General features: G+C 37.5%; 1 protein-coding gene across 1 annotated transcript; it reads right to left on the bottom strand.

Moving 5' to 3' along the window:
• Positions 1-497: 497 nt before the first annotated feature.
• Positions 498-27,268, bottom strand: LOC137498877 (uncharacterized). Its single transcript, XM_068226544.1, has 7 exons — positions 27,207-27,268; positions 20,861-20,956; positions 19,901-19,996; positions 17,938-18,033; positions 8,170-8,250; positions 2,981-3,063; positions 498-585 (listed from the first exon to the last, which is right to left on the bottom strand). The coding sequence occupies exons 2-7, from the start codon at positions 20,930-20,932 to the stop codon at positions 498-500; spliced, it is 516 nt and encodes a 171-aa protein (XP_068082645.1). The 5' UTR covers positions 20,933-20,956; positions 27,207-27,268.
• Between the last annotated feature and the right edge of the window lie 275 nt (positions 27,269-27,543).

The raw sequence follows: 27,543 nt of genomic DNA, 5'->3' as shown, positions 1-27,543 counted from the left end.
AACCTGTTGGAAAGGCACAATGTTTCGGAACGTAATAAGGCCAGCATGCTTTATATTAGAATGACACTATTTATTACATATGTGAATCACAGATGGATTTAGTGAAAACAATAGACAGAGATTACAATCATAACGTGTCAGAATGGAAAAAGAAACCACAGTGTGTTGGTGGCGCTACTTGATGGTGGCTCAGCCAGTCATATGAATATATATAAATATTCTTAACAACTGTGAACCAATGTTGTATAATTTGTACATGGCTTAGAGACAGTAGTAATTCCTCATGATGTTGCAAGGGGAGTTCAGGGCTAGGTACATTGAACGGAAAAGAAGTTGCTTTCAGCGCACGTAAATTCCACCCAAATAAATCCTGTCTTTGTTTCCAGCTGCTGAAAGCACACAATTCAGGTTTCATGGCAATAAGTGTTCCTCCCTCTGAGGTTTTCTAAATACTGTGTATGACTGATGTACCACTTCTATGTCATAGATTGACAAATTTAGCCAGGATTCACAAACGCGCACAAGTGGCAGGTCCAAGCAGCAAGAATGGCCAGGGCTGTCTGTTTAAGCTTCACATATTTCAAGCTGTGAGCATTAAATCAAAACACAGTAGCTGTCCAGTTACCTGCAGTCCAAGATTCTGAGTTGCTAACATCTCTATTTACACTGCTTGATGTCATGTTAAAAAATGACCCTGAGATTGAGGGAAACTACATTTCACACATGATCATGTCTGAAACCCCGACTTGATTTTCGACAGTATAGATGCATTAATCTTTGCAGATATTCTCTGAACTGGTGAGTTACAAAATGTACTTGTCACAAATAGCTGATTAACATGACCTTCAGAATTACACACATTACACAGGCATTTGAATGAGACTTCTGAGTTTGTTCCTGGATTCAATTCAACATTTCCACTAAGAGCAAATGAACACATAACAAGGTGGAGTAATGATACGGGCGGTTTGGCAACTTCGCTCCCTCCATCACCCCTTCCCCACGAGATGTATTTTACCCATTCCTGCGGTGGACTGTAGACCTTCAATTCCACACCACACGCAAGAATGAATCTCATATTAAGATACTATTAATATGCACTTATTAATTCCTAAATCTGTATACAATTCTCTGTTTGTCAAGGAGTACTTTGATTCTATTTTTGCAGATGTTGTAACACTTTTTACCATTGAAATCATGACACAAACTCAAAGAAAATTGTATCATTATGGAAATGCTTGCCGCTATCTTGAACTATTTCCTGGTTAATTTGCTGTGATGAGCTGCAGATTTAAATATTCGAGCATAACATTCTTGCAAAACCAAACATTAGATTCCTCCACTTTCATCCAACACGGCCAGACAAGAGATAGTGTTGCCAACATTTCTCTCCCAGCATATACTTTCCACCTGCGTGAACACCAAGGATGCCGAGGCCAACCTCTCGCTCTGAATCAACCCCACTTTTGTTTTTGTTTACTCATTTAATTTAACCCTAACAGGATGCATTTCCCAAATAGGTTGCTTACCTGTTACTCATGAACGTATTGATTTGATGGTTCTTGGAATATTGCAGAGAGTGAGTCAGTGAGTGGTATTTTTTATTTTTACCATAAATTGCCCGTGATCACTACATTGTTCAGGAATCAGATGTAAGAACAAAGACTGTGAAAGAGCAACAGGAGGCTACGTTAAATGTCAGAGAGCAATAAAGTCTTGACATTTACACTATTAAATATCTCCAAACTGCATGAAGCCGTGTTTATAATAAGGTAAATAATAATAATCGTATGGCCTCAGCTACCGTGTGCAGACATTTCGATTTGACGCCATCTGGCTGTCTGCTCGTCAATTTCGACGTTCCGTTTTACTCTAGGCCCACTAGATGGCATACAGAGTAAACCGGATCTCTCTTGGGCGTCTATGGCTGAGATTTAATTAATTTTGTCGGGTAAACACCAAATGTGTCACCAGAGATCTTTTACATGCCAACATCGTACGACATGGAGTATCGAAAGGACTTTTTTCCGCCCTTCAAAAATCCGACTACCTCTGCCGGGTTTGAACCCGCTATCTTGGGATCCAGAGGCCGACACTCTACCACGGATCCACAGAGGTGAAGAAGAAGAAGAAGAAACAAAATACAGATGATGGAATATAACACACCAGCCTCTGTGGATCACTACTGGATTTTCAGCCACTGGATCCCAAGGTCAGATTTTCAACTGTCGGAATAAATGTTGATTATAGAAAGCAAACTGTATACATCAGAACATGGTCACCTAATTGCAAATAATCAGGCCTTGAAATATAAGAAAGATTCCAGGCAGGTGTCTGAAATCTGAAACAACTTTTAAAATAAGTACCTAACAACACCAACTTAAAAATCTACTGTGTCATCATATGAGCCAGTGTATTGAACAGCATTGATACTTAACGAGCCACAGAAATCAACGGTGAATATATCCATAACACAGAAAGAGATATTGGCAATGTGCCATTAATGAAGGAAATTGGGATTCGACAGAACACAGAGAGGTACAGAGATATGAAAGGAGACAAAACTGAGTGCCTAATTCACTGGACTTGTCATGTTGCAAGAATGGCGAACAGTAAAGCCATGGTCAAACAGGAACACCTATTACAATATGGAGAACAGAAATGGTATAGTATTATTAATAACCATTGTACTGGCTCAGATACCAAGTGGTGCAATCTAGGCAGCCTGGCGATCAGTAGATATTACAGGTTGAGTTATTTCAATTTTATGACATTTTCTGACGAGCCAACAAGTTTAGACAATGAGTGAAGTACAGGTGACAGAATTCGAGAACAATCTGGATGGACCTGTGCTCACTTTGATATCGAGGTCTACACTCCACCTCTTGTCTGCAGAGGAAGCTACTGAACACATACATAACAAATTCCATGTTGTTGGGTGTTAGGGGTGTAAAATCTAATTAAGCTAAACTGAACTTACTTGTCTTCTTCTTTGAAACAGGTGACCAGCTGACCAACTGCATGTTCATCTATGCATATTTCATCCTTTATATTGGCAGAGGGCTGTAAGGAACAAATATGTAAAATAAAGTAAGAAATGCAAACAGACAACTAGAGTAAAAGTTTATAAATAAGCACGATATAGCTGACAAAATAAATTTTGTAGTTGCAAAATAAAAATATTAATTAAGTCTCCCAATGTTCAAAGGGAATAATAATTGAACAAGTGTCATGTCATAACTATATGAGAACAGGAACAAGAAAAGGAACTCATAATAGGACAAGGACTTGAAGGACTAGGATATTCTCCACATTCCTTGTCTTCTCTTCCACAACATCCTGTCATCATGTTCATCCTATTATGAATTCTTAAATGACCTGTCACTTGTTGGTTTCTTGTGTTCCTACAGATGGCCCTCATTGTCACACAGATATACACTGGATCTTAACCTGAGAAAGGTCAATCTCTTTCCTACCAAGTCCAAGTTTGGTCAACAATTAGTCATTTGTTGAACTTTCCATTGATTCTGGACAACGTGAAGGCTTTATCAATATAGAGCCACAACATTTAAGGCAAACAAAGTATGGGAGATAAGATGGTTGTAACTTTAATAGTGACAGCACTGCTGCAGAGACGCCATGCAACGGAATCCAATAATGTCACCACAGCAAAGTCCACCTCTGTAGCATAACGGTTAGTGTTATTAGCTGCCGTCCTTGGGGGCCTGGGTTCGATTCCCAGTACTGCCAGAAATTTAAAACTGGCCGGAGGGCTGGTACGTGATTGAAATGGTGCATGCAGCTCACCTCCAATGGGGGTGTGCCCGAAAAGAGCTGCACCACCTCAGGATGAGGATACGAGCTTTTTTTACCACAGCAAAGGTTAGTTACATACCTCAGAGGATATGGATTCTCCATTCTCACATCACGCGCATGCCAACTGGCATGAGGAACACAGCCTCGGCAAACTAAGAGAGTTTTTAACGATGTTTCTGAAACCGGAACAATGGAAACGAATGAGGATTGAATGAGCCAGATGTCATACAGCAGACAGTGTCATCAAGCCCATCAAGAGGCTTGTGGAGAATCTACATTACCTTACAGGACAGTGCCAAGGTGGGCAAAAACCTTCAACGAGGGACACCAATATGTGGCAGATGTGCGTCAGCCAGGTCATGCTAGTGACAGTGAAGGAGAAGTGCAAGTTCTTGCCATCTTAATGGACACTGGTTGATGTAATATGGTATGTGAGCTGGCCCGAGACACTGGATTAGTGAAAACTGTGCTTCATATTTGAAGGAACACATGGGCATGAGAAAAATATAATCACAAGAGCTCAGATAGAAAACAACTTCTAGGGTAAGAAGACAAAGCAGAATGATGACAAGAGTATATCCAACAGTTGTATCAAGATTAAGAAGTAGATGATAGTGTTCTGGCACAAGTGGCTGTTGATGAAGATGAAATGGGAGTGTCAATTTTGAGGTCAGAATTCAACAAAGTTTTGAGAGACATAAGTATGAACAAGGCATGAGGAATTGATGACATACCCACAGTATGGTGAGGTTAACCGATGTAGTGTGCAAGATGCATGATACAGGAGAAGTGCCATCCGATTTTTGATAGAATGATGCTATAGCTTGTCAGCACGAAAGCCGGTGCTGACAAATGAGAAAAACTATTCCACCATTAGTTTAGTATAGAAATACAATTTGAGACCAAGTTGAAGGACATCAATTTGGCTTCAGAAGAAATGTAAGATCACGTGAAACAATCCTGACTTTATGTACGATCTTACAAGTTTGAATTAAGAAGGACAAGAGCACATACATATTGTTCGTAGGCATTCAATGTTGTTGATTCTGGAGGTGATCGGTATCATATACCGAGAAAGAAAATTATTTACAATCTGCACAAATATCAGTCTGTCATGATAAGAATCAAAGACTTTGAGAAAGAAGGAGCATTCCATATGGGAGTGAGGCAAGGCTGCAGGTTCTCACTCCTTCTTAATGTTCATATAGAATAAGCGGTAAAGAAGATCATAGAGGAATTTGGAACAGTAATCACAATCCAAAGAAAGGAAATCAAAACCCTGAAGTTTGCTGTTCATATTCTTGTTTTATCTCAGTCTGCAGAAGATCTGGAGAAATTGTTGAATGGTATAGACAGAGTCTTGGGGAAGAAGTACAAGATGAAAATAAATAAATACAAAACAAATGTAAAGGAGTGCAGTAGAACGAAGTCAGCTGATGTAGGAAATATTAGATTAGAAAATGAACTTCTAAAGAAGAAGATGAACATTGTTACCTGGGTAGTAAATTAATTAAGGACAGCAGAAGTAAGGAGGACATCAAATGCACACTACAGGCTAACACAAGCAAGAGAGGCCTTTCTTCAGGAAAGAAATTTGCACTCTTCAAACATTGATAAAAGAACTACTTAGATGTTTTTGGACACTTTTGTCTGGAGCGTGGCATTGAATGGAAGTAAAACATGGATGATAACTAGCTCAGGAAAGAAAGAGGGTAGAAGCTTTTGAAATGTAGTGTTAAAAATGAATGAAGGTGAGATGGGTAGATCGAATCATGAACGAAGAGATACGGAATTAAATTAGTGAGAGATCAATTTGGCTAAATCTGACAAGTAGAGATACAACGATAGGACATATCTTAACCCTTTCAGACCGAGTTCGCACAATTGTGTGGGTTCGTATTTTAGTTATCCCTGACCGTATTTGATGTTTTTTCGGCGCTACACCGGACTGCAGTGATTGTGCAGGACACGTGGCGTGTATTTCAATTGATTTTAGTATGCGCTTAACTGCCAGGGCGAAGGAAGAAGAGTTTAAAAAGCACAGTTGATCGGCGAGATGGCAGGAAGCAGTAGTGCCGAAAGTAAGTATTTATTTACTGCGTTTATATTAATCTAGAAGCTTTACTGAATACCGGAATATATTCAATGAAGTGTGTACATTGGTTAGTGAACGTAAATTTTGAAGCTACACCATCGTACGTGATACGAGGTTTTGAATTTTGATACGCACAATTGTGTGGGTCCTGTTTTTCGGATGTTAGTTTTTATTTTGTAAAATAAACTATTAATATGTGTACTGAGGAGCATTTTAGTCAGTTCTTGACGTACAAACAAAAATTCACACCTCCAGTTTTCTTTCAGGTCTGAAAGGGTTATGACACCCAGGACTTGTTCAGTTGGTTTTCGAGGGAAGTGTAGTTGGTAAGAAGAGTAAGGGTACACCATGATATGAATATGACAAGCAGATCAGAGCACATGTAGGATGTAGTAGTCATATAGAAATTAATAGGTTACGGGTCTCACAAAAAGTTGCATCAAACCAGCCTTTGGACCGATGACTCAAATAGTAGCAAGTGAGAAATTGTGTCCTGCTTAACAGAGACTGGAATTCCTGTCCAAATGGACATGCTGAGAACCCGGTTATATTCATTAATCAAAATGAAGAAGCCAGTCCAATACACTTGTAAAACAGACTGCATTTGACCCAAACATGATCATACTGTACTACAGCATTCTCCATATCACCCAGAATTTAATGGGCAAGTATCAACAGTGGCAAAGTATGTTCAGAATGGAAGCATTACTAATATTTATGGATGAAGAAATTGCTTATATTAAAAATGAGGACTGAAAGAAAAATTGGTGAGCACATAAAGAACATTGAAGACCAGTACATTTCAAGTGAAGGTTTATGGGACCATGGTAAACATATACGTGAAAAGTGAGATGGACACAAATAGTGAAACCGAAAGAGAAGGTAATAATAAATCAACCAACACTGCAAGTAGAAGTGAACTAGACATGGATACAGAATATGATGAAACAGAACGAGGGAAATCTCTAACAGATTTACAATAAGATTGTATTTTTCGTAAGGCCTGTATTGTAAAATATCCTCACTTATACTCTCCTATGCATGCTCATACCTAGTCTTTGTCGCCTTCCACTACAGCACTCTTCCTGTCCTGCAGTTAAACAAGCGTTCTCCACAATTTGCGCAAGCTGTATGCAAGGATTGCGACTTCGTCCTCAACACATCACAAGCAATGTAAAAAAGAAATGAACACCACCTGAAATATTTCTGGTGTTCAACATACATGCAGACAGTGTAAGAAATATGGTATATATAGGGAGTAAAATTGGACCACAGTGCTGATATCAAATGTTGGATAGAGAAGGCAGAGTCTATTTCATTAGCATGTGGCAACTCCTATCCTGAAACGATCTCAGAATAAAACTCAAAAAGAGAATAATATGTTGTGTCCTCTCCATCCTACTAAATACCCTAGAGACCTATATATTTCATTACCCAGAGAAAAGAAAATCCAAATCAAGATGTGGATATAACAGCAAATGTTATAAATCTTGTGGGTTATTTTTACGTCGCACCAACAGAGATAGGTCTTACGGCAACGATGGGAAAAGAAAGAGTTAAGAGTGGAAAGGAAGCAGCTGAGGCTTTAATTAAGGTACAACCCCAGCAAATTACTGATACGAAAATGAGAAACTATCAAAAATCATCTTCAGGGCTGCCAACGGTGGGGTTCAAACCCACTGATCTTTTGGTTGGAGCATAATAAAAATAGGGAAGTACCCCACACAACAACCTGTCGACCTCAGCTATTCAAGACAATTAAATTGAAGAGGCTAAAATACGTGCATTACATTACGAGGACTGTTAAAAAGAACAGTCTGTTACAAGTAATATTTTGAGGAAAAAATTTAGGCGAAAGTGGACTTAGCAGAAGATGGACATCTTGGATCAGTGTTTGAAAAAATGTGTTGGAACTCTTTGACACATGACAAAAAGAAGTTAGCCATGGTCGTAGTCTAAATCTGCTTAGGATAAGGCAGCAGTAACAGTGATGAAACAAGACACCAGATGCCAAACAATGGAGAGACTTACTGCAGAACAATAATAGCTGCTGTATCTAACCTAGCATAACATTTTGAACTAAATGAAGAAAATATGAAAATCATTTCTGGAAATCTCACTATAAATCTTTCTGAGGACCTTCAAAATGTCTGCTTTAAAATGACAAGTTGCTCAATGAAATCTATTCAGCAGTTTGTTACAATTTCCATTATCAGAAAAATGGCATCAAAATATTGGATTACTTCAAATGCATTCACCTGTGTTGCTCCTGTATCTGACAACTCTGATTTGGGTTCTTCTTTCAATTGCATCTCCTCTGATGTAATTTTATAATTGTCCTGTGGAAAAGTTAATATATCAGGCACATTTTTCAGACACATTTGGAAATGTAGTTATATTCAAGTGGGCTTAACAATTCATAATTTCCTAGTAAATGAGTCAGTTTCAGTTCCAAATCTTCATTACCATTTTTCAGAAAAGGCTGAAGGAAACATAGTAGAGAAAGAATGGACAGTCATGAAGAGTGAGACCAGTAAGGCTGCTGAATAAAAGTTATGAAGAAAGGAAAGATCAACTAAGAAAGAATGGATAACTCAACAGATACTAGACTTGATTGAATGATGAACGATAAAAATACATGAATGGAAAAAATGAGGAGGGCAGACAAGGATACAGGCAAATAAAGAATGAAGTAGATAGAAAGTGCAGGGCTGCTTAGGAAGAACGGCTGAAGAAGAAGTGCTAGGATGTTGAAGTTTGTATGGTTCCAGGAAAGGTAGATGCTGCATACAGGAAAATCAATAAAATGTTTGGAGAAAGGAAAACTAGGTGTATGAACATTAGAAGCTCAGATGGAAAACCACTTCTATGGAAAGAAGGCAGGTCAGAAAGATGGCAGGAACATATCCAAGGTGAAGAAGTTGGAAGAGGCTGTTGATGCTGATGACATGGGAGACCCAATTTTGAGGTCAGAATTTGACAGAGCTTCGAGAGACCTAAGTAAGAACAAGGCACCGGGAATTAATGACATACCCTCAGAATTACTGACTGCCTTAGGAGAAACCAGCATGGAGCAGTTATTCCGTTTAGTGTGTAAGACGTATCATACAGGAGAAACGACATCTGATTTTCGGCAGAATTTAGTTATACCTATTCCCAAGAAATCCGGTGCTGACAAGTGTGAAAGCTACCACACCCTTAGTTTAGTATCTCATGCCTGCAACATTTTAACACGTATCATTTACAGAAGAATAGAAAGACAAGTTGAATCTGAGTTGAGAGAGGATCACTATGTTTCAGAAGAAATTTGGGAACACATGAAGCAATCCCGATTTTACGTCTCACCTTAGAGGACGGAATTAAGAAAGACAAGCCCAAACATGGCTTTCATAGATCTACAAAAGGCATTCGATAACATTGATTGGACCAAGCTATTTGAGATTCTGATGGTGATTGGGACAGATACCGAGAAAGGAGAATTATCTACAATATATACAAAAATCAGTCAGCAGTGATAAGAACTGAGGGCTTTGAAAAAGAGACAGCAATCCAGAAAGACATGAGGCAAGGCTGTAGTTTGTCCCATCTTGTTTTCCAGGTTTACATACAACAGGCGATAAAGGAAATCAAAGAGGGAATTGGAAAGGGAATCAAAATGCCACGGAAAAGAAATCAAATCTGTGAGATTTGCCAATGATATTGTTATTTTATCTGACTCTGCCAAAGATCTGGAAAATTGTTGAATGGTATGGACAGACACTTGGAAAAGGAGTACAAGATGAAAATAAATAAGTCAAAAGCAAAAGTAAACAAGTGCAGTTGAACAAAGTCAGGTGATGCAGGAAATATTAGATTAGAAAATGACGTCTTAAAGGAAGTAGATGAATTTTGTTACATGGGTAGTAAAATAACTAATGATGATAGAAGTAAGGAGGACATAAAATGCAGACTAGCACAAGCAAGGAAGGCCTTTCTTAAGAAAAGAAATTTCTTTACCTCGAACGTTGATATTTGAATTAGAAAGATGTTCTTGAAGACTTTCATCTGGAGCATGGCAATGTATGGAAGTGATCTATGGAAGATAACTAGCTCAAAAAGAAAGAGAATAGAAGCTTTGGAAATGTGGTGTTAAAGAAGAATGCTGAAGGTAAGATGGGTAGACAGAATTATGAATGAAGACATACTGAATCGAATTGGTGAGAGCAGATCGATTTGGCAAAATCTGAAGATGAAGAGGAGATAGAATGATAGGGCACATCTTAAGATACCCAGGACTTGTACAGTGGTCTTTTAGGGAAGTGTAGGTGGACCAAGGAGATTAGAGCAGATGTATTATCTAGTAGTTATGTAGAAATGAAAAGTTTAGCACAGGACAGGGTGGCATGGAGGTCTCTATCAAACCAGTCTATGGATTGACGACTCAAACAACCACACACTAAAATATGAAGTAAGCCTACATTTTAGAAAACTCAGGATGATCATGTGTTTCGCATAGATGACCAGAGTTTAAGATATGTGAAATTACTTCAGAAATCCAAATAATAAAAGGAAACCCTCAACGCGTTGCTTTCAAAATTATACCAACAAGCATGCTTTTCTCCCTTGCAGTCGAGATGGGCAGCCTGCCAATGCTATTTTTCATCTTCTTAACTTTGTACCCCAAGATCGAGGTGTCCCACACTTCTCGGTATGTGAATATTTCATCGTACATATCTTTAACAGCTTTATCGAACATAATGCCATAATAACTGAAAGGTACAGAGAAAGAAGGGACTCACTGCATTTTTGATAAATGTCAATATTCACTGTAGCTGGTACTCACTTGAACTTCCTAGTGGGCAACTCCACTTGTGAAAGAAGGAATTCCCGCTATAGAAAGTATAAGAGCAGCAGGTTAGCTATGCAGAACAAAGCATTTTAATTGAAAAAAAGCCGTAAGGATATATCAAAAGTCTATGTGAATGTGAGGTGACTTGCTTTGACTGTGGGAGAAATTTGTCAGTTTCTAACATCTTGATGAATGAAGGTCTATGATAGGAGACAGTTTGTTTGCATATAACATGTACTTTCCTCTTCCCAAAGTGTTCTTCATGTGTATCCGAAGCATGAAAGCAAAAAGGGAAGTGACGATGTAGATCCTTGTTGCATCACTACATCTACCATTTTAATGTAATATACCAAAGTATGTTCCATGACTAGTGTAGTGGATAAGAGAAGAAATTTACTTCCTTTCATTTCCTCTTCAACAAGGTGAACATTGAGAAAAAAAGTACCATGCAAGTTGGCCGTGCAGTTAGGGGTGTGCAGCTGTGAGCTTACATTTGGGAGATAGTTTGTTCGAACTCCACTAATGGCAGCCCTGAAGATGGTTTTCCATGGCTTCTCATTTTCACAACAAGCAAATGCTGGGGCTGTACCTTAAGGCATGGTCACTTCCTTCCCACTCCTTACACTTTCCTATCCCATCATCACCATAAGACCCATCTGTGTCAGTACGACGTAAAGCAAGTCATGAAAAATGAAAAATAACTTTCCAAGTAAGGAGTCATTCCTATCTTGAGAAGGATAAGAACATGGGTTCGGTGGATACAAAAGCCCATACAATTGTTTGTAGTGACCGGATCTCTATAATCTTCCCTGCCAGTAAGAGAGATGGTCAAGACAGGATCACCGTTAAGCTTCCGGACTACATACAATGGAGCTTGGGAATCTGTCTCCATAGAGGAAAACGGAAGAGACATGATGCTTCGAATCACCCTGATGGCCAATTTGTCTGGCCAAAGAAGCTTATGAAGGTAAGTGCATCATTACCTTCCTGGTGTAATTCACACGTTCATTTAATTACTCCAGAAGAACACAATGCTTTTCTTCCCTAGGAGCTTTGCCCATAACTGCCAAGAACTTCATAGACTTAAGAGAGTCAAGGAGATTCTGTGATAATAATCAAAAATCCTCATGGATAATGAACTGAAGCCTGTGTCAAGGGATATGATGGATGTTATAGTTACTAAAGTAATTGATAAATTGTTACAAATATTCTAAAATGCGCTTGTAATGGACTCGAAAAATATTCAAACTTTATATAATGTTCTTGTTATTTTATTAAGGATAATGAAAAAGAAACAATAATACAGAGACTTCAGTGCAATGAGCCCCTTCCTTCCAGCACATGTGCATAGTCAAGAGAATATTTTAATTTTTATAAATTCCATAATAAAAATAAGTTACAGTCAAAATGAATGTACAACGGTTTGTGAATTTCTGGGCTTTAAATGGGTAAAAGAACAGGTTTTACAAGGTTTTGAAGTTTAAAATGCTTCTACTAAAAAATTGGTAAAATGTTGATGAGCCCTTTTCTCCCTGTACCTTTCGATTGTGTTAGACCATTCTTCCATGTTTCTGCCTGCATCCTCACACTGTTACTGGGTAACACAGCACCAGCATTCTAATTGCAAAAACTGCCACAGAGATGAGGCACGCAAATTCATAGTGCCTAATTTCATGCAAGTTGAACCTAACAGAAAGCCAGTTCAACTAATCCACTCAAAACAATTTGTTTTCAATTAATATTTGCTGACAAAGTCAATGTTTATGATATTTTCACTACCACATGACACAATAATCAAATTCTCTCATTCAGGGAAAGTGCAAATGTATGGACCAGGGCCTCTCAGGGTGCATGCACCAGTGCATTGCACGGTGCAGGGTGCAGGAGACGACTTTATTAGGTTGACCGCAGTGCAAACCCTTACTCCTCTTTCCCCACACCTGTCTCACCGGTTCGGCATGTCTCCGCCTTCTTCACCTTCCCCACTGATTCTCCCCTCACTGTGAAATGTTTGTGTGCAGTGAGCAGACACACACACTCTTGTATGGGACAATGTTACCGGTGTTAAAATACTCTCCTTTCAATTTGGTTTGAGAAGACAATTTATCTTCTCTAGGTCTTCTTTTCCTTTTTCTTTGCAATTATACCAGGAGTATCTGGCTGACAGCAATTCTGAGAGCATACTTTAAATTACAATCATAAATACTCGCAATCAATCTAGTCTAGCGTAGTCAATACGGAAAAAAATAATCTTTCACATATTCATATGGAAATAAACACTGAAATAAACTTAGCTGCTTCTCGACGCAGCTTAAGGAAATCTTCTTTTGACAAATTCTGGTAGAATTCGAGCAGTGCCTTTGCATTTAAAAATAGATCTTTTTGATGATCACATAATTATTGTCGCAGAGATTAAGTATTTGGCTTTATCATCATGACTGAGAAAAAATATGAAAGTTTCCCATTGGATTGAAATGTACTTTCGAAATTCTTTGCTTTCTTCGAAAGAGGCTGCTCCATTAATAAGTTGTTGTCCTGCGCTCATCTTTTTCACTGACAAACAAGCCATCAATCACCAAATGATTCATCGTTCTCAGCGCACTACACCATCTGAGTCAAGTTGAGTTGAGCCGAGTTGGACCGATGCAAAGTGCACAGAGCTTCTACGCCTAGGTTTGCATGCGTGAGACTTTGGGGATTTGAGAGGCCCTGGTGTACACATTACCACAATATTACTGCAAACCTTGAGTGTCAAATTAAAAGTTTAAAAAACTGAGCACAAGGTCAATGCTAGACCTATCTCTGTAAAGAAAATAATGTGCGCATTTGTCAGAAGTTGCAGCCCTGTACAAATTAAAACCTTTCTGTCTTACACTGAATATTTTTTAATCAGCGCTAAGCAAAATGTAAGAAGACACTAGTGGATTTTGCGATATGCAAGAACAGATTTCAATGACACTTTGGTGAACAAGCAATGAACATATTCTAAATTTTGCTGTAAAATCAATGGTAGTATTAAAACAAATTACACAAAAGATAAATGGGTTGATCACAACAATTAACTGTTAATGGTGCAGACTGATTTTAAGTAAGCAGTGTACAAATCTGCAGACAGTTTAATTTTTAATTTTTTGCAGTGCACAAAGACACACATGGCTTTTGACAATGCAGGGATGGGAAAGGGTTACAACTGGCAAGGAATCAGTTGTGACATCAATTAAGATACAGTTCCAGCATTCACCTGGTGTGAAAATGGGAAAACAGCCTGAAATTTTTTTCAGGATTGTTGTAAGAGGGTATTGAACCATTTTCAAATTGCATAAAACAATTTATACAAAAAATGAGATTTTGGCACCGTGAATAGGATTTCTACACAAGTATTTTACTGACTCATGCAGCATATCAATATTTCAAAATATTACATTTTTAACACATTGAAGGCGGCCATATTTGAATGTGCTATCCCCCAGAAATCGCAGGATTTATAACATTGTTGTAAAAACTGTTGGTATAATTAGAAAGACCTGACTTTCCTCTTCACAAAAATATGTTTTAATCATTATAATAGTACACCGGTTTATTTTTTATATATTTATGAACATGGTATGTTTTACAAGCAAAAAAATGTTTTTCCTGATGTTCCTATGGATATCAGTCAGTTAAAATTTTAAATTTTTGCAAATATTGAGAACAAATCAGCTAAAACATACTACTGATATATGCATAGTCTAGCTTACGAGGTCAATTGGCATGGGTATCATTGTTCACAAGCAGTAATTAGCTGTAGTGTGATAGGCCTTGAAACAATCTCAATATCACCAATACCAATATCACAAACGCTGCAGAACCATCGTGTTTCCCTCCTAATTCTCTTTCCATTATTCTTTTGCCCTTTGTCTGAACATATTTCACAGTACCTACATGCATACTGCTTTCCTGTGGTGGGCGGAATTCTTTCAGCAAAATGCCTCCCAGTCAGTCATGCAGCTGGGTACTGGATTGTCAGTGCCAACCATCTCCAGGAACTTATTTGCTAATTCAATCATAAAGCCCTCTAAAAGTGCTTTCTTTTGATTTGACCAGGTTTTCTTGTAAATTATGAAGGAATTTAAAATAGCCACACAAAAGGTATTGAAAAATACTGTTTTCCACCATTTCAGTAGCTTATAATAATAACTTAGGAACTGATCCCCATGATGCACTCCAGTTTTACTTTTATTGTAATCTAATACTAGATCAGGCTTTTCTTTGTTTAGATTTCCTCCCTTACATTTTACCTGAACACTTGTCATTTTTCCCCATGTCTTGATGAAAGGCAATAAACACCCCTTGTGTCTTTCCACTTAAGTGCAAGTAAATGTTGTTTACGTCTGAATAACACTTCACCCTTTCTCAATTTAGTTGTCTTGAAAACTGTCGGTAGGTTTTTCCTATTTTTTTTAACAGTGCCAACTGCCATTGATTTTCTGCTCCACAAATGATGAAACAGTGGGACACTAGTAAAGAATCTATCCATATAAATAGTGTGACTCTTGTTGAAATAAGGACCACATAACCGATTTATTAGTTCCTGAAATGTGTTAATTGTTCCCCCAGCCGACCCTGTACAAATTTCGCAGTTGCAAATGTAACCAGATTCTGCACCACTGACAATGTAAAACTTGATTCCATATTTGTTTGGCTTATTCTTTATGTTAAACATGGAAACCAACCCGGCCTCGGAAGGGACATACGCCCTCATCAACTGTCGAATTTCCAGTGAGATAGAAATTTTCTTGACATTTTGTAATCAAATGGTCATTAATCAGTCTAATCTTGTGCAGGGTAACATGGTTGTGTTCACCTTTTGTAACATCGGTTCGACTGTCATTCAAGTGTAAAAATGACGAAATAGCTCGAAATCTGTCCCTAGATAGGAGTGACCTCGGGAAAAGAGCTTGAGGAATCAGCCATTTTGCCCAATATTCTGTCAACTTTGGCTTCACAACCAAACACATATGAATGATTATTGCAAAGAAGTGATAAATCTCCCTCAATGTAACTATAGTCCAGGAGCCAAAGAGAGATCTTTGCTTTATCTGCTCACTAGGATTACTTTCCTTTTTTATTGCATCACTTGCATAACGATTTGTTTCTGATTTTATGTCCCTAAAAATATCCACGATCAGGTAATTACTAAAACATTCCCATGCACCACTGTTATTATCCACTGGAATTCTGACTCCACATTTTTCTTGAAAGATTATCGGTAGATGACCACCCGTCATCAGTAGCGGATCTCCGAACTGCACGCTTCCTCCCTTTGTTTTGATCTTTATCCCGCAGTTCGTGACTTAACGACAGGCTTGCATCAGGTTGCTGCAGGTTGTCATCTATACACTGGAAAGAACCCACATGATAAGGGACCCGGAATAAAACTATAATACAGAACCCACTTTGTACTTATTTGAAATTAGCTAAATAATAAGTTTACTTGCCTGAAGCATCAGAATCATCATGGTCACTTTCTATAAAATCGTCACCATCGTCCTCCATTTCAGAACCTGAGTCTTCCATAAGAACATCCAATATGGATTCGTCTAAATTTTGTGCACTTGAATTAGGCATAATAGGCACAAGAATGACATAAACAAGCCAAGTTCCCGAAACACACTCCCTTCCTATCTGTAAGCATGTACTTTCCCCGCTTGTTTCACAGCTGAGAGTGAGCGATGACGCAGCCACAAGCTATATAGGAATGCAGCTGTGTTATCAATGTTCTGAAAAAAGAGCTCTTGACTTCAGCTCATAACTAGTAAACTGTATGCTTACTAGAAGCATCAGACAGTGTCCTGGTGAAGTAGAGCTCACTGGAACAGTGGCCTCTCTTTCTAGTCACAGTGAAAACATATGCTCGTAGATTCTCCGAGCACCATCAGTAGCAATGAAGTCATGCGCCTGTAAAAACTACAGGCGACATCTCCAATGTGTTAACACTTCTGTATCATTCATAGCAAATGGAAAAATAGTATATACTATTTAAATATTGCAACATACTAAAATATGCATGATATTCATATAACATTTACTTAATACAAAGGAGGTAAACCTTGTTCAAAATCAATCCTTTTGTCATGCTGTGGAGAAATATGCAATGACAACAGGTGTTAAGCAATGTTTTGAAGCTCTCTCATTGACCTCCTTACTATGATTTATTGCAAATGATACATTCAATACAAAACATTAGATTTAAAGTGCAGTAAAATGTTATTACTGCTAAGTAAACATACATTACATTTCAACAGGATTACTACCATCATCATGTTTACTGCCTTCATTGATAATTCAACCACACTGCATTGCATTTGGTCTTGTCCATCCCAAACAGTCTCTACAAGATCGAGGAAACGGATGGAAACATCCCGTGACAGAAGTAGTAGTAAATGACTACATGAAATATTATATACTGAACATAACTCTGTCAATTTTTAATATAAAAGCTTCAAACAAAACTCACATTAGTGTCCTGACAACAATCTAACATGCCACTGATTGAAATAGCAATTCCTGCAATATGCCACTTATAGCAATGATACCAGTTGCTACACTAATTATGCATACTGTGAAAAGTCATGGAATTATATCAGATAGTGTATTGTTTGGAGCATTGGCCCTTGGAACAATGCTACTTGTCACACAACACCTAGCTGTGCATTACAGTACCCAGCACAACACCTTGGCACAAATTAAACAAAATCAGAATGTTATATAGCAAATCTAGCAGTCATAAAAAATCTACTACTTTCAGAGGATCTTCCGAATTAATGCCTTGAAGCAAAAGGTCCTTCATTGAAAACAGTTCAATAGTATTTTCATGGTATACTACACTATGTCAATAACAGTAATAAAAGAACTATAACTCATAAAATCTGTATACAAACAAATTTACACAGTCAAAATTACTAGTAGCAATGATACCAGTTTATGGTGGTTTATGGAGCTATACCATCTACCACATGATATCTAGTGAATACCTTGAACTACTAGAAGTAGATATGAAAATTAGTTAAGAAAATTGTCTATCTTATAAAAATACATATTTTTCCCTAACACCTTCAAATCGTATGCACCAAAATAAATGATCACACTCTGAAATCAGTTCAGCCGTTCCCTTACAGTTTCACTATTAGACAATGGCTTATCTAATTATGTACATTACCTCAAAAGCATTTTCCTGTATTATCCTTGGCTCTGGTAATTCTGATTTGGTCTCTTGTTTCAGAGGTATTGTTTCTGATGGGATTTCAACATTTTCCTGTGGAATAAAGTATATATTAGGCAAGCTCTCTTCACATGTCAGCCACTTTAACCTAATGAGTGCTACGCCCACCTATAGACGGGCTGACGTGGCCAGTCCGCCACTGCTACGCCCGTCTATAGACGGTGCATGAGAAATTTAATTTTTTTGAGTTTCCCAGTTCACTTTCGAGTGCCAATTTGATCTTTGACATGTTCTGCCACCTGTTGTAATTAAGTAGAACTAATTGATCAGAGATTATAGCTTCAGGAAGTAACTTTCAGAGCTTTTTGTAGACGTCTGTGGAGTTCATCTGTGATGTAAACAAAAACATGGTGGAACAACAATCTAGTTTCTCTTGCAGTGATGTTATTTCGGATCATAGAATCTTTCAGTTATTAACCACAGCAGAAAGTGATGATGGAGATGATCATTTTAATGAATTGTTAAGCAATTTTAAAAGTGGGAGTGACAGAGAGAGTGCCAAAAGTATTGTATGTGAGAGAGAAACAGAGCCTCCTTCTAAACTAAAGAAGAAAGACACGGCGAGTACAAAAGCTATTTTATCATATTTTTGTGGCGGACAGATCACTTTTCTTCACCAGAGTTGCAAGTAACTTTGAGAGGCTCTGAGGGCCAAGTAGTGTTTGATGACAACCCAAAAATCATTGATTTTTTAGAAACTTTTGTGCCAGTGGAATTGGTGTAGATAGTTGAACACATCGGCATCACAAAAAACCTGTAGAAAACATTTTGCTATCACCGCATTCCAGGTTTGGAAAGTATTTTAAAATATCAACTTATATACTGTACTTCTAGGAAGTTACATCTATTAGCTGCCTACAGATTTTAGAAAATAATATTATTTTGGCCTCTACTTTGCACGCATGTGCACATAAGTGTAATTTTGTTTTCTCTCAAAATAATATTGAACGTAAGTGTAGAATTTTCTATTTGCATTTAGATTTATAAACAACCAACATTTATAAATATTTTAAGCTAATCACCCCACCGATAATTTAAAAATGGAGGCTTCTACAAATTTTTTTACGAACGAATGAAAAAACTCAGCACTGAGGTACCAAACAGTCAAATGATGACTCAACACATAAAAGGTTAATAACCAACACATGACAAGTACAATTCATTACCTACCATTATTTGAGTTCATCTCAAAATTTACTAATGTGTAAGGTAAATTTAAATAATAATAATAATGTTATTTGTTTTACGTCCCACTAACTATTCTTTTACGGTTTTCGGAGACGCCTAAGATAAATTTCTTCATGTATAAGATCCTTAAAATCCAAAGGTGCACATCAGGAGAATTCCTAAAACATACTACTAGTAACAATGATACCAGCTGCCACACACTATGTACATAGAGAACATTCATGGAACTATATCAGTGGAAGACCTTTGAACTAACTGAAGAAAATTAGTATATTATGTAAGCAAACTACCAATCCTACAGAAATTATGTTTTGGAGGATCTTTTGACCTGCTTTATAATAGCAGGTCACTCATTCAAACAAGTTTGATAGTTTTCTTGTGTTATTTTACACAGTGTCGAGAACAGTAAGAACAGAATTATAAAACATGCATCCTGCGTATAGCTGACAATAACAGCAATGATACGAGCTCCCACATGATATGTAGCAGTCATTCCTTATCAGCCACATGATACACAATGAGAGATATTGGAACTACTACAAACAAGTATGAAAATTTGGTAAGAAAACTGTCTATCTTATAAAAATACACATATTCCCTAAGAACTTCAAACTGTATGCACCAAATTGAATGACAGCCCTCTGAAATATGTTCTGATGTTTCCTTACTACTTCCATTTACAGATAATGACTTATTAAATTATGTACATTACCTCAAAAGAGTTTTCCAGTATTAGACTTGGTTGCGTTAACTCCGATTTGGTTTCTTGTTTCAGAGGAATCACTTCTGATGCGAGTTCAAAATTTTTCTATGGAACAGAGTATATATATTAGGCATGCTCTCTGCACATATCAGCCAATCCTATCACCAACAAATGAGCACTATAATTCATTACCTGTCAGTAATTGAGTTCATTTCAAAATTAATTGATGTTAAGGTAAATTTCTATATGTAGAAGATCTTAAAAATCAAAGGGTGCAGTTCAGGAGAAGAATTCCTGAAATATACTGCCAGTAGCAATGATACCAGCTGTGACACACCATGTACATTGAGAAGAATCATGGAACTATATCAGATGTTGTATGGTACATATCAGAGGGTCTTAGAACAATGTTATTTGTCACACCAATGTCCAATAGAGTACTCAGTACAAGACTTTGCATTTATTTGAAGAAAATTAGAATGTCATATAGGAAACTCAGCAGTCCTATTAAAACTACTACTTATCACAGGATCTTCAAACTTAATGCTTTAAAATAAGGACGCTCTTACTGAAATCCGTTCAACAGCTTTCTCATGTTATTCTAAGTAGTGTCAGTAATAATAACAGAAGAAAAATAACTTATAGAAATTTGTTTATAACTCTTAGGTTCTCTAGTCTCTTGAAACTGAAAAGAAATGGCTTCAAATACCCACAATTATAGAGATTCTGTGTTCAAAATATTTACACATTCAAAAGTATTAGTAGCAATGATACCAATTCCCAACTGATAGCTAATGCAAGATCTAGGAACAATTTAGAGCAAATATTAAAAATAGGTAAGAAAACTGACAAACTTGTAAAAATTTATATTCCTATGCACTGAAATGAATGGTTGCCCAGTGATATCTATTCACCAATTTTCTCCTATTTTCATAATCAGAAAATGGCTTATCAAATCATGTACAATACCTCAAATGCCTTTTCAGGTGCTGGAACCGGCTCTGTTATCTCCAATTTGATTTCTTGTTTCAGAGCCATCATTTCCGATAGAAACTGAAAACTTTCCTGTGGAAAAGAATATATATATAATATTGCATATCCTTTGTGGACATCTTTCAATCTAGTCACTACCAAATGACCTTGATAATTCATTACCTGCCAGTACTGAACTTATTTCAAAATTTACTGATGTTTAAGGAAGATTTCTACAAGTAAATGATTCTTAACAAAAAAGGATGCAGTTCAGGAGAAGAAAAACATCCTATCTCAATACTCAGGTTTACTTTTTAATTGTGGAATACTTATACATTAACATATCACTGTGACATCACAAATATTGTACATAAATAGTGATAATTATTTTAATCATCCTAATCACCCTACAACTCTCAAAAATACAGACCACTGACCTTTACTTTACACCAAAAAGTAAAGCTCATCATGAAATATATTTCATCCATCTCACCTGCTGTATGGTAACTCACCAACTATGTCACCAGGGAGACATACTAAAGAAAGGAGGAGTGAGTTAGTTTCCCTTTACCTTATTTTCCTAGCCAGATCATGCTATCACACATTACTTTGCCAAGAATACTGAAATGTTCCTTGACTATTTGTTTTACATCACACCAATACAGATATGATAGAAAGAGCTACCAAGAAGCAACAACGACCTTAACCAAGGTACTGAAATACAAAGCCAAAGAAAAACCACTTCAGCGCTGCTGCCACTCTCTCCCAAATGCAAGCTGTCAGTTATGTGATCCAAGCATATGTATCCAACTCACCTGGTACCTATGACATGCAGCCACCAAATGAACTTAATATTTTACAACAATGACATAAATATCACTACCAGAAATTTTCATCAAGTGATAAAAATGATATGTTTCTGGAATGTGGGCAGGTGTTAGTCTACCAAGCGACCAGTGCTCAGCTTGAAGCCACCAAATTACAAGGTGATACATGTTCAGGCTCTGGCTAATGTAGCTTGGTTCTTAAACATGAGCCCCTCTCCCCATCAGGTAGGTAACCCCTGAATTGTTCTCTTATAACCTCAGTGGATGTCAAACCAGTTCTCAGATTTGGGTAAAAGGCTCATCATTGAACACACAGTCTCTAGGTAAAAGGAAGATTGTCCACCCCTAAACCAAAAAACTGGGAATATAATTATTATACTTAAGAGTAAAATAAACAAAGTAACCCTAACATAAACTTTGTTACTAATGGTAACCAGGAGGAGCCATGAATACTAACAATGTTAGAGTTAGAGTACACTGCATGAATTTCATCGACATAAATGTAAAATAATCAGCCAACAGTGAGCAGGTCTGAGAATAGTCAAATCAAAAAAGAATACATGGGAAAATGAAATGAAATCCATGTTCCAAAGTCAATAAATACCCACCATTTTCAGCAACAATAAATGACCCACAGGATTGCATTACTGCTGCTCTGATGGTGAACAAGAGCAAAATGCCACAACGTGTACTAACCTAACTAGACCTATAGGTGTGCCGTGTGAAGAAAAGAAGATACATTGAACAACTGTACATTACTTATTATGTTTATTTTGTCTGAAAGACATAATAAGCTATAAGTTTTAAAAAGTCAATGAACCCTTTAGAATAACTTGGTATGTTCATGAAAAAATATTTCAGCTCCTACACTGGCACAAAATTTCCTTTACAACACATTGATATTCCTACAAGTTTGATTCTAACATTATAAGAAACAGGAACAGGATAATGCTCATACTTCAGTTTAGAGTTTGACACAGTAACATAATAAGAGTTAGCAATGCTAAAGATGTTGAGCAGGAGTGCACCCTTATGTAGGATATGTTTAGATGTCACTCTCTTCTATAGTGCTTGGACCTTGGAACTCTTACAGCACACATTTATTCTGAGAACACTGTGTATTTCTTGCGGAATCTAGCCTTTAGCACTATAACATCTTTGAAGCAGCACTTCAGCGTTTGAATAGATTATTACTGTCAAGCCACAGTTATTTATCAAACATCCCTCGAAAAAATGTTCAAGTTTTTTAAAGACACAAAGGTGCCAGAATGACGTCATGCATGAATTTACTTACGTACCAGCATGACCAGCCATATGTGCCGAGATATTTCAGCATTTTCAAACACCACTTGACCAAACCTCGATACCACTCACCAACATTAAATTAGCATGACATTGCTTTACCCCCTGAGGTATCCCAACTGACAATTTTCCTGTCAAGATTAAGAGGCACTGAACTGCAAGGCACCCACTCTGAAGATTACAATGTGATGTGCTGAGTATAGCAACAGACAGAGCAAAGACAGGTAATAAAATTCTCTTCCCTTCTTTTCCATTTCCTTCACTGAAGCTCAGCCATCATCAGGGTTTTTGCCTTCAGATGTACTACACTAACAAATATCTGTCAAACTTAATCAAATAACAAGGGTTAAATTCTAACCGCTATTAATTTATATGGAATGAAACATACAAGTGAAGATTTTGCATTTCCTTCAAGCCAGACTAGTTCCTCTTTGATCTCTACTTCTTGGTCCATTTCACACTGCAAATGAAGTAGTTCAAAGGTGCCAGTAAACTGATTGAAACAAGAGGCACAAATATGTTATTATCATGATAATTATTGTTGTGTAGATCATAGTTCAAAGAATTTTTACCTATTTTATATATCTGCCTGTATTAGTGGTGAGATTAGGACTCATCAGGCACTCTTACAAGAAACTTGTTTTTACATGGCCATTGATATCGTGATCATAGCTACAGTTCCATACAACGGTCAATATCATGATCACAATTATATGACCTCCAGCTTCAAACACTGCCAATATTGTGATGATGGGCCCAAGTATTAGTGTTACATAACTGTAAATATCATATTCATAGCCATAGGGCATACATATCTACATAGAAACCATTTAAAACCACAGAGACATGACTTTTCATTCTAAAAGTCCCATGTGGATTGATCAGGACCAAATAGCAGGAAACTTCATGAAATTCCATTGAGTAGGCCACTTGCTAATCACCTTGAGCACCCAGATTCATGTCCAGATTTGATGCAGCTCTGCATGACACACTCCTGTGCTAACATCCTACATATACTTGAACTGTGTATTATATTTTGCTTCTTCCTAACATCTTATCATTTGCACTTCACTTCAAATCAAATGAACAAGTTCCCAGTGTCTTGAGATGTATTCTATCAATCGTTTCCTTTGTTTGTCCAACCCTTGTCCCGTTTCCCTACGGGGTCGGGTATGAGGTGAGATGAATTTTGTCGTGGCGGTTTTTTTATGACCGGATGCCCTTCCTGACGTCAACCTCATCAGAGGAGTTAATGAGTGATGAAATGAATGACGTGATATATGATAGTAGGGAGAGGGTGAAACCCGGTGCCGGCACATAGCCTACTCCTGTCGAATAGCACCAAGGGGTCTGCTCAAGGCTTAACGTCCCCATCCGACGGACGAATCACCATCAACAGCGTCATATGCCCTCACTCCATATGAGCACTGCGGAGAGGTTTGGAATTTAATCCAGGCTTTTGGCACGCAATCTAGTGATTAGTATACCACCACCTCCCCTACCCTGCCGGCCAACATTCTGATGGTGAAAATTTTTTCGACCAACGGGACTCGAACCGGCTAACCTCGGTGTTAGACCGTTTTTAGACTTCAGCGCCTTAACGATCATGGCCACCAGGCGGGCTTATCAATCGTTTCCTTTGCTGGGATCAAATTCTCTCCTCATCAATTTGATTTACTATACACTTATTTGTGTACTGTTCTATCCATCTTACCTTCAACAACTTTCAATAACAGTACACATCACAATCTATGATAGAAGTGAGAAAATTTCTGTTCTTAACAAAGGCCTATGTAGAACTTCAGCATGCTCTACCAGCTAGCAATGCAAGAGCACACTGCACAGGGCACAAAGAACAATCCCCTCATTGTTAGCTCCTTGCTCACCCAAATAAACAAACAAACAAACAAACAATACATACATACATACATACATACATACATACATACATATATACATCAATCAATCAATCAATCAATCAATCAATCAATCAATCAATCAATCAATCAATCAATCAATCAATCAATCCTGATCTGCATTTAAGGCAGTCGCCCAGGTGGCAGATTCCCTATCTGTTGTTTTCCTAGCCTTTTCCTAAATGATTTCAAAGAAATTGGAAATGTATTGAACATCCCCCTTGGTAAGTTATTCCAATCCCTAACTCCCCTTACTATAAATGAAAATTTGCCCCAATTTGTCCTCTTGAATTCCAACTTTATCTTCATATTGTGATCTTTCCTACGTTTATAAATGCCACTCAAACTTATTTGTCTACTAATGTCATTCCACACCATCTCTCCGCTGACAGCTCGGAACATACCACGTACATGGAATGTTATTATTTCAATCACATACCACTTAGTCGAGCAGCTCTTCTTCTTTATCTCAATTCCTCCCAACCCAAACTTTGCAACATTTTTGTAACGCTACTCTTTTGTTGGAAATCACCCAGAACAAATCGAGCTGCTTTTATCAGTTACTGAAGGACATTTTCTTTACTGGTTTGCGCATATCGTCACTAATGACAGCACCCAGCAGAGAGTGCGATGAAGTGAGTTTTGTGTCAGACCATTCGTCTAAATGTCTAGATGTTTATTGTTCCACAGGTGTTAACAGATCCAGCCTGTTTTGAATTCTGGGAGCGAGTTCAGTCAGTCTGATTGTTCGTTCAGCTGGCAACTTTGGAAAATGTCACTCATCTTGTGATATTTTACTCTAAAGGTAATAGGGCAGATGGGTTGTTCCTCACTACTGACAATGAATACTTCAATTTCTCACACATGTAATACGAGGTAAGATATGACTTTCAATGTCAGGGACAATTCAATAATAATCTGCACTAGGCTTACTTTTTCTGACCATCACTGTTTATTCTGTTAATATATTACTGATTTTACATACAAATCACTACATTTTACGGTTTCCAGAGCCAGAATATTGTCCTAAGGCAGGTTCGTTTGTGAGCTGGAAATTCTCGGATAATATCTTAAGAAAGAAAGTACACACACAAATAAAACATCAGGAGTGAATACTGGCTATCAACTGAATAACAGTCAATGTCGGATATTAATATGATAGCGATGAATCTCCAAAGTAACACTGATATATGAAGAAATTCTACAGAAATATGGATAATCTTAACCTAAACGGCACGACTGTCAATATTTTAAACGTGGAACATCATTACTAACATGTTTTGTAGTCTACAAAGCAAGAAACAAAGAACTTTCCGTGAATACCCCTTTAGTGGCACATACAAGTGAATTAAATTAAAATTATATACCAAATATTATTTCTTTCTAAATTTATCATCCTCAAATCTTCACTTCAAAAAATTCTCCCTACAATGAAATTTAGATATCCGATGCAGTGAAACTCAGATATACATTGTTACAACACAACCGATACGGTGATATGAAAGGTACAGAAGTTTAAAAACGAAGCTGGGTGTGTGGGTATACATTTGTAACGCTTAACCATACAAAATACCGCTAGTAGAAAATGAAGTAGGCCCTACATGGATTTCGGGAACAGTTTTGCCTTATACAGTACGTTACTAAGAAAGATTTATATGAAGTTCACTACTGAGTTGTAGAAGATCGGCAGAAGTATCGGTAACTTGTTGAGACTTCAACTTACCAACAATATTTCATAGGTTGAGACACAATATAAAGTAACAGAAATCACAATCCCTTAATGAAAAAATATCTTGGCGAAGTGACACAGTAAGTGGAAGTGGAGTAAACGTATCGCGATGTCCCTAATACAAATGCAATCGCTATAATCGAGAGACATACCCCCTACTTCGAACAGAAACCGGATACAGTGAAGTGTGTAATAATCCAAAATCCAAAATTATAAACTACCATCCCATAAACCAAACGCTTGGCCAACAAATTTATTTCCTGTGAGCCGGCAGAACAGGCTGGATTTAGAAATAATCAAGTTCCTATATCCCAATAATTGCAATTCAAGCCCCTGGCGTAGTTAAGACAGAAATACTTTTGAGAAATTACTGTAAACAACCTCATATTTTTCAGCATTTAAGGACGCTTTAATTCTCTGTCCCGCGGAGAAGGGAAAATAATAGTTATCCACCGTTTGTAATAGAGGTGTGACAAACGGTTATTTTTGTGTAACTGCTACATCTGTCACTGCTACAATAAAGTAATTGTGAAAAGTATCAGTGAAAAATAACGTCCACCGTTACTCACCTTTTACCGGTCACAGCCTGGTCACGGCTTCAAGCTTGTCCCCGTTTAACGTCCAACGTTACTCACCTTTTACTGGTCACAGCCTGGTCACGGCTTCAAGCTTGTCCCCTTACAGCTGTGTTGCAAATTGCCATTCATTCACTCACACATGCGCGCACGCATCACTACACACACTGTTGAACAGCAAAACACGCATTCCAATTTGCTATGAAGTTATCAAGAGGCAGACAGGGGATGAAATGAGAAGACAACATAGCATCTTTTTCTGAAATCTAGAGGAGTGAGTTTGACAATGCCCCAGTTAAGGATGGAAGACAAGAAAACATGATGATCTGTC

The sequence above is a fragment of the Anabrus simplex genome, chromosome 3, assembly GCF_040414725.1.
Source record: "Anabrus simplex isolate iqAnaSimp1 chromosome 3, ASM4041472v1, whole genome shotgun sequence".
Classification (NCBI taxonomy): domain Eukaryota; kingdom Metazoa; phylum Arthropoda; class Insecta; order Orthoptera; family Tettigoniidae; genus Anabrus; species Anabrus simplex.
The sequence above is the reverse complement of the archived record's forward strand: the minus strand, read 5'-3'. Positions and strand labels throughout refer to the sequence as shown.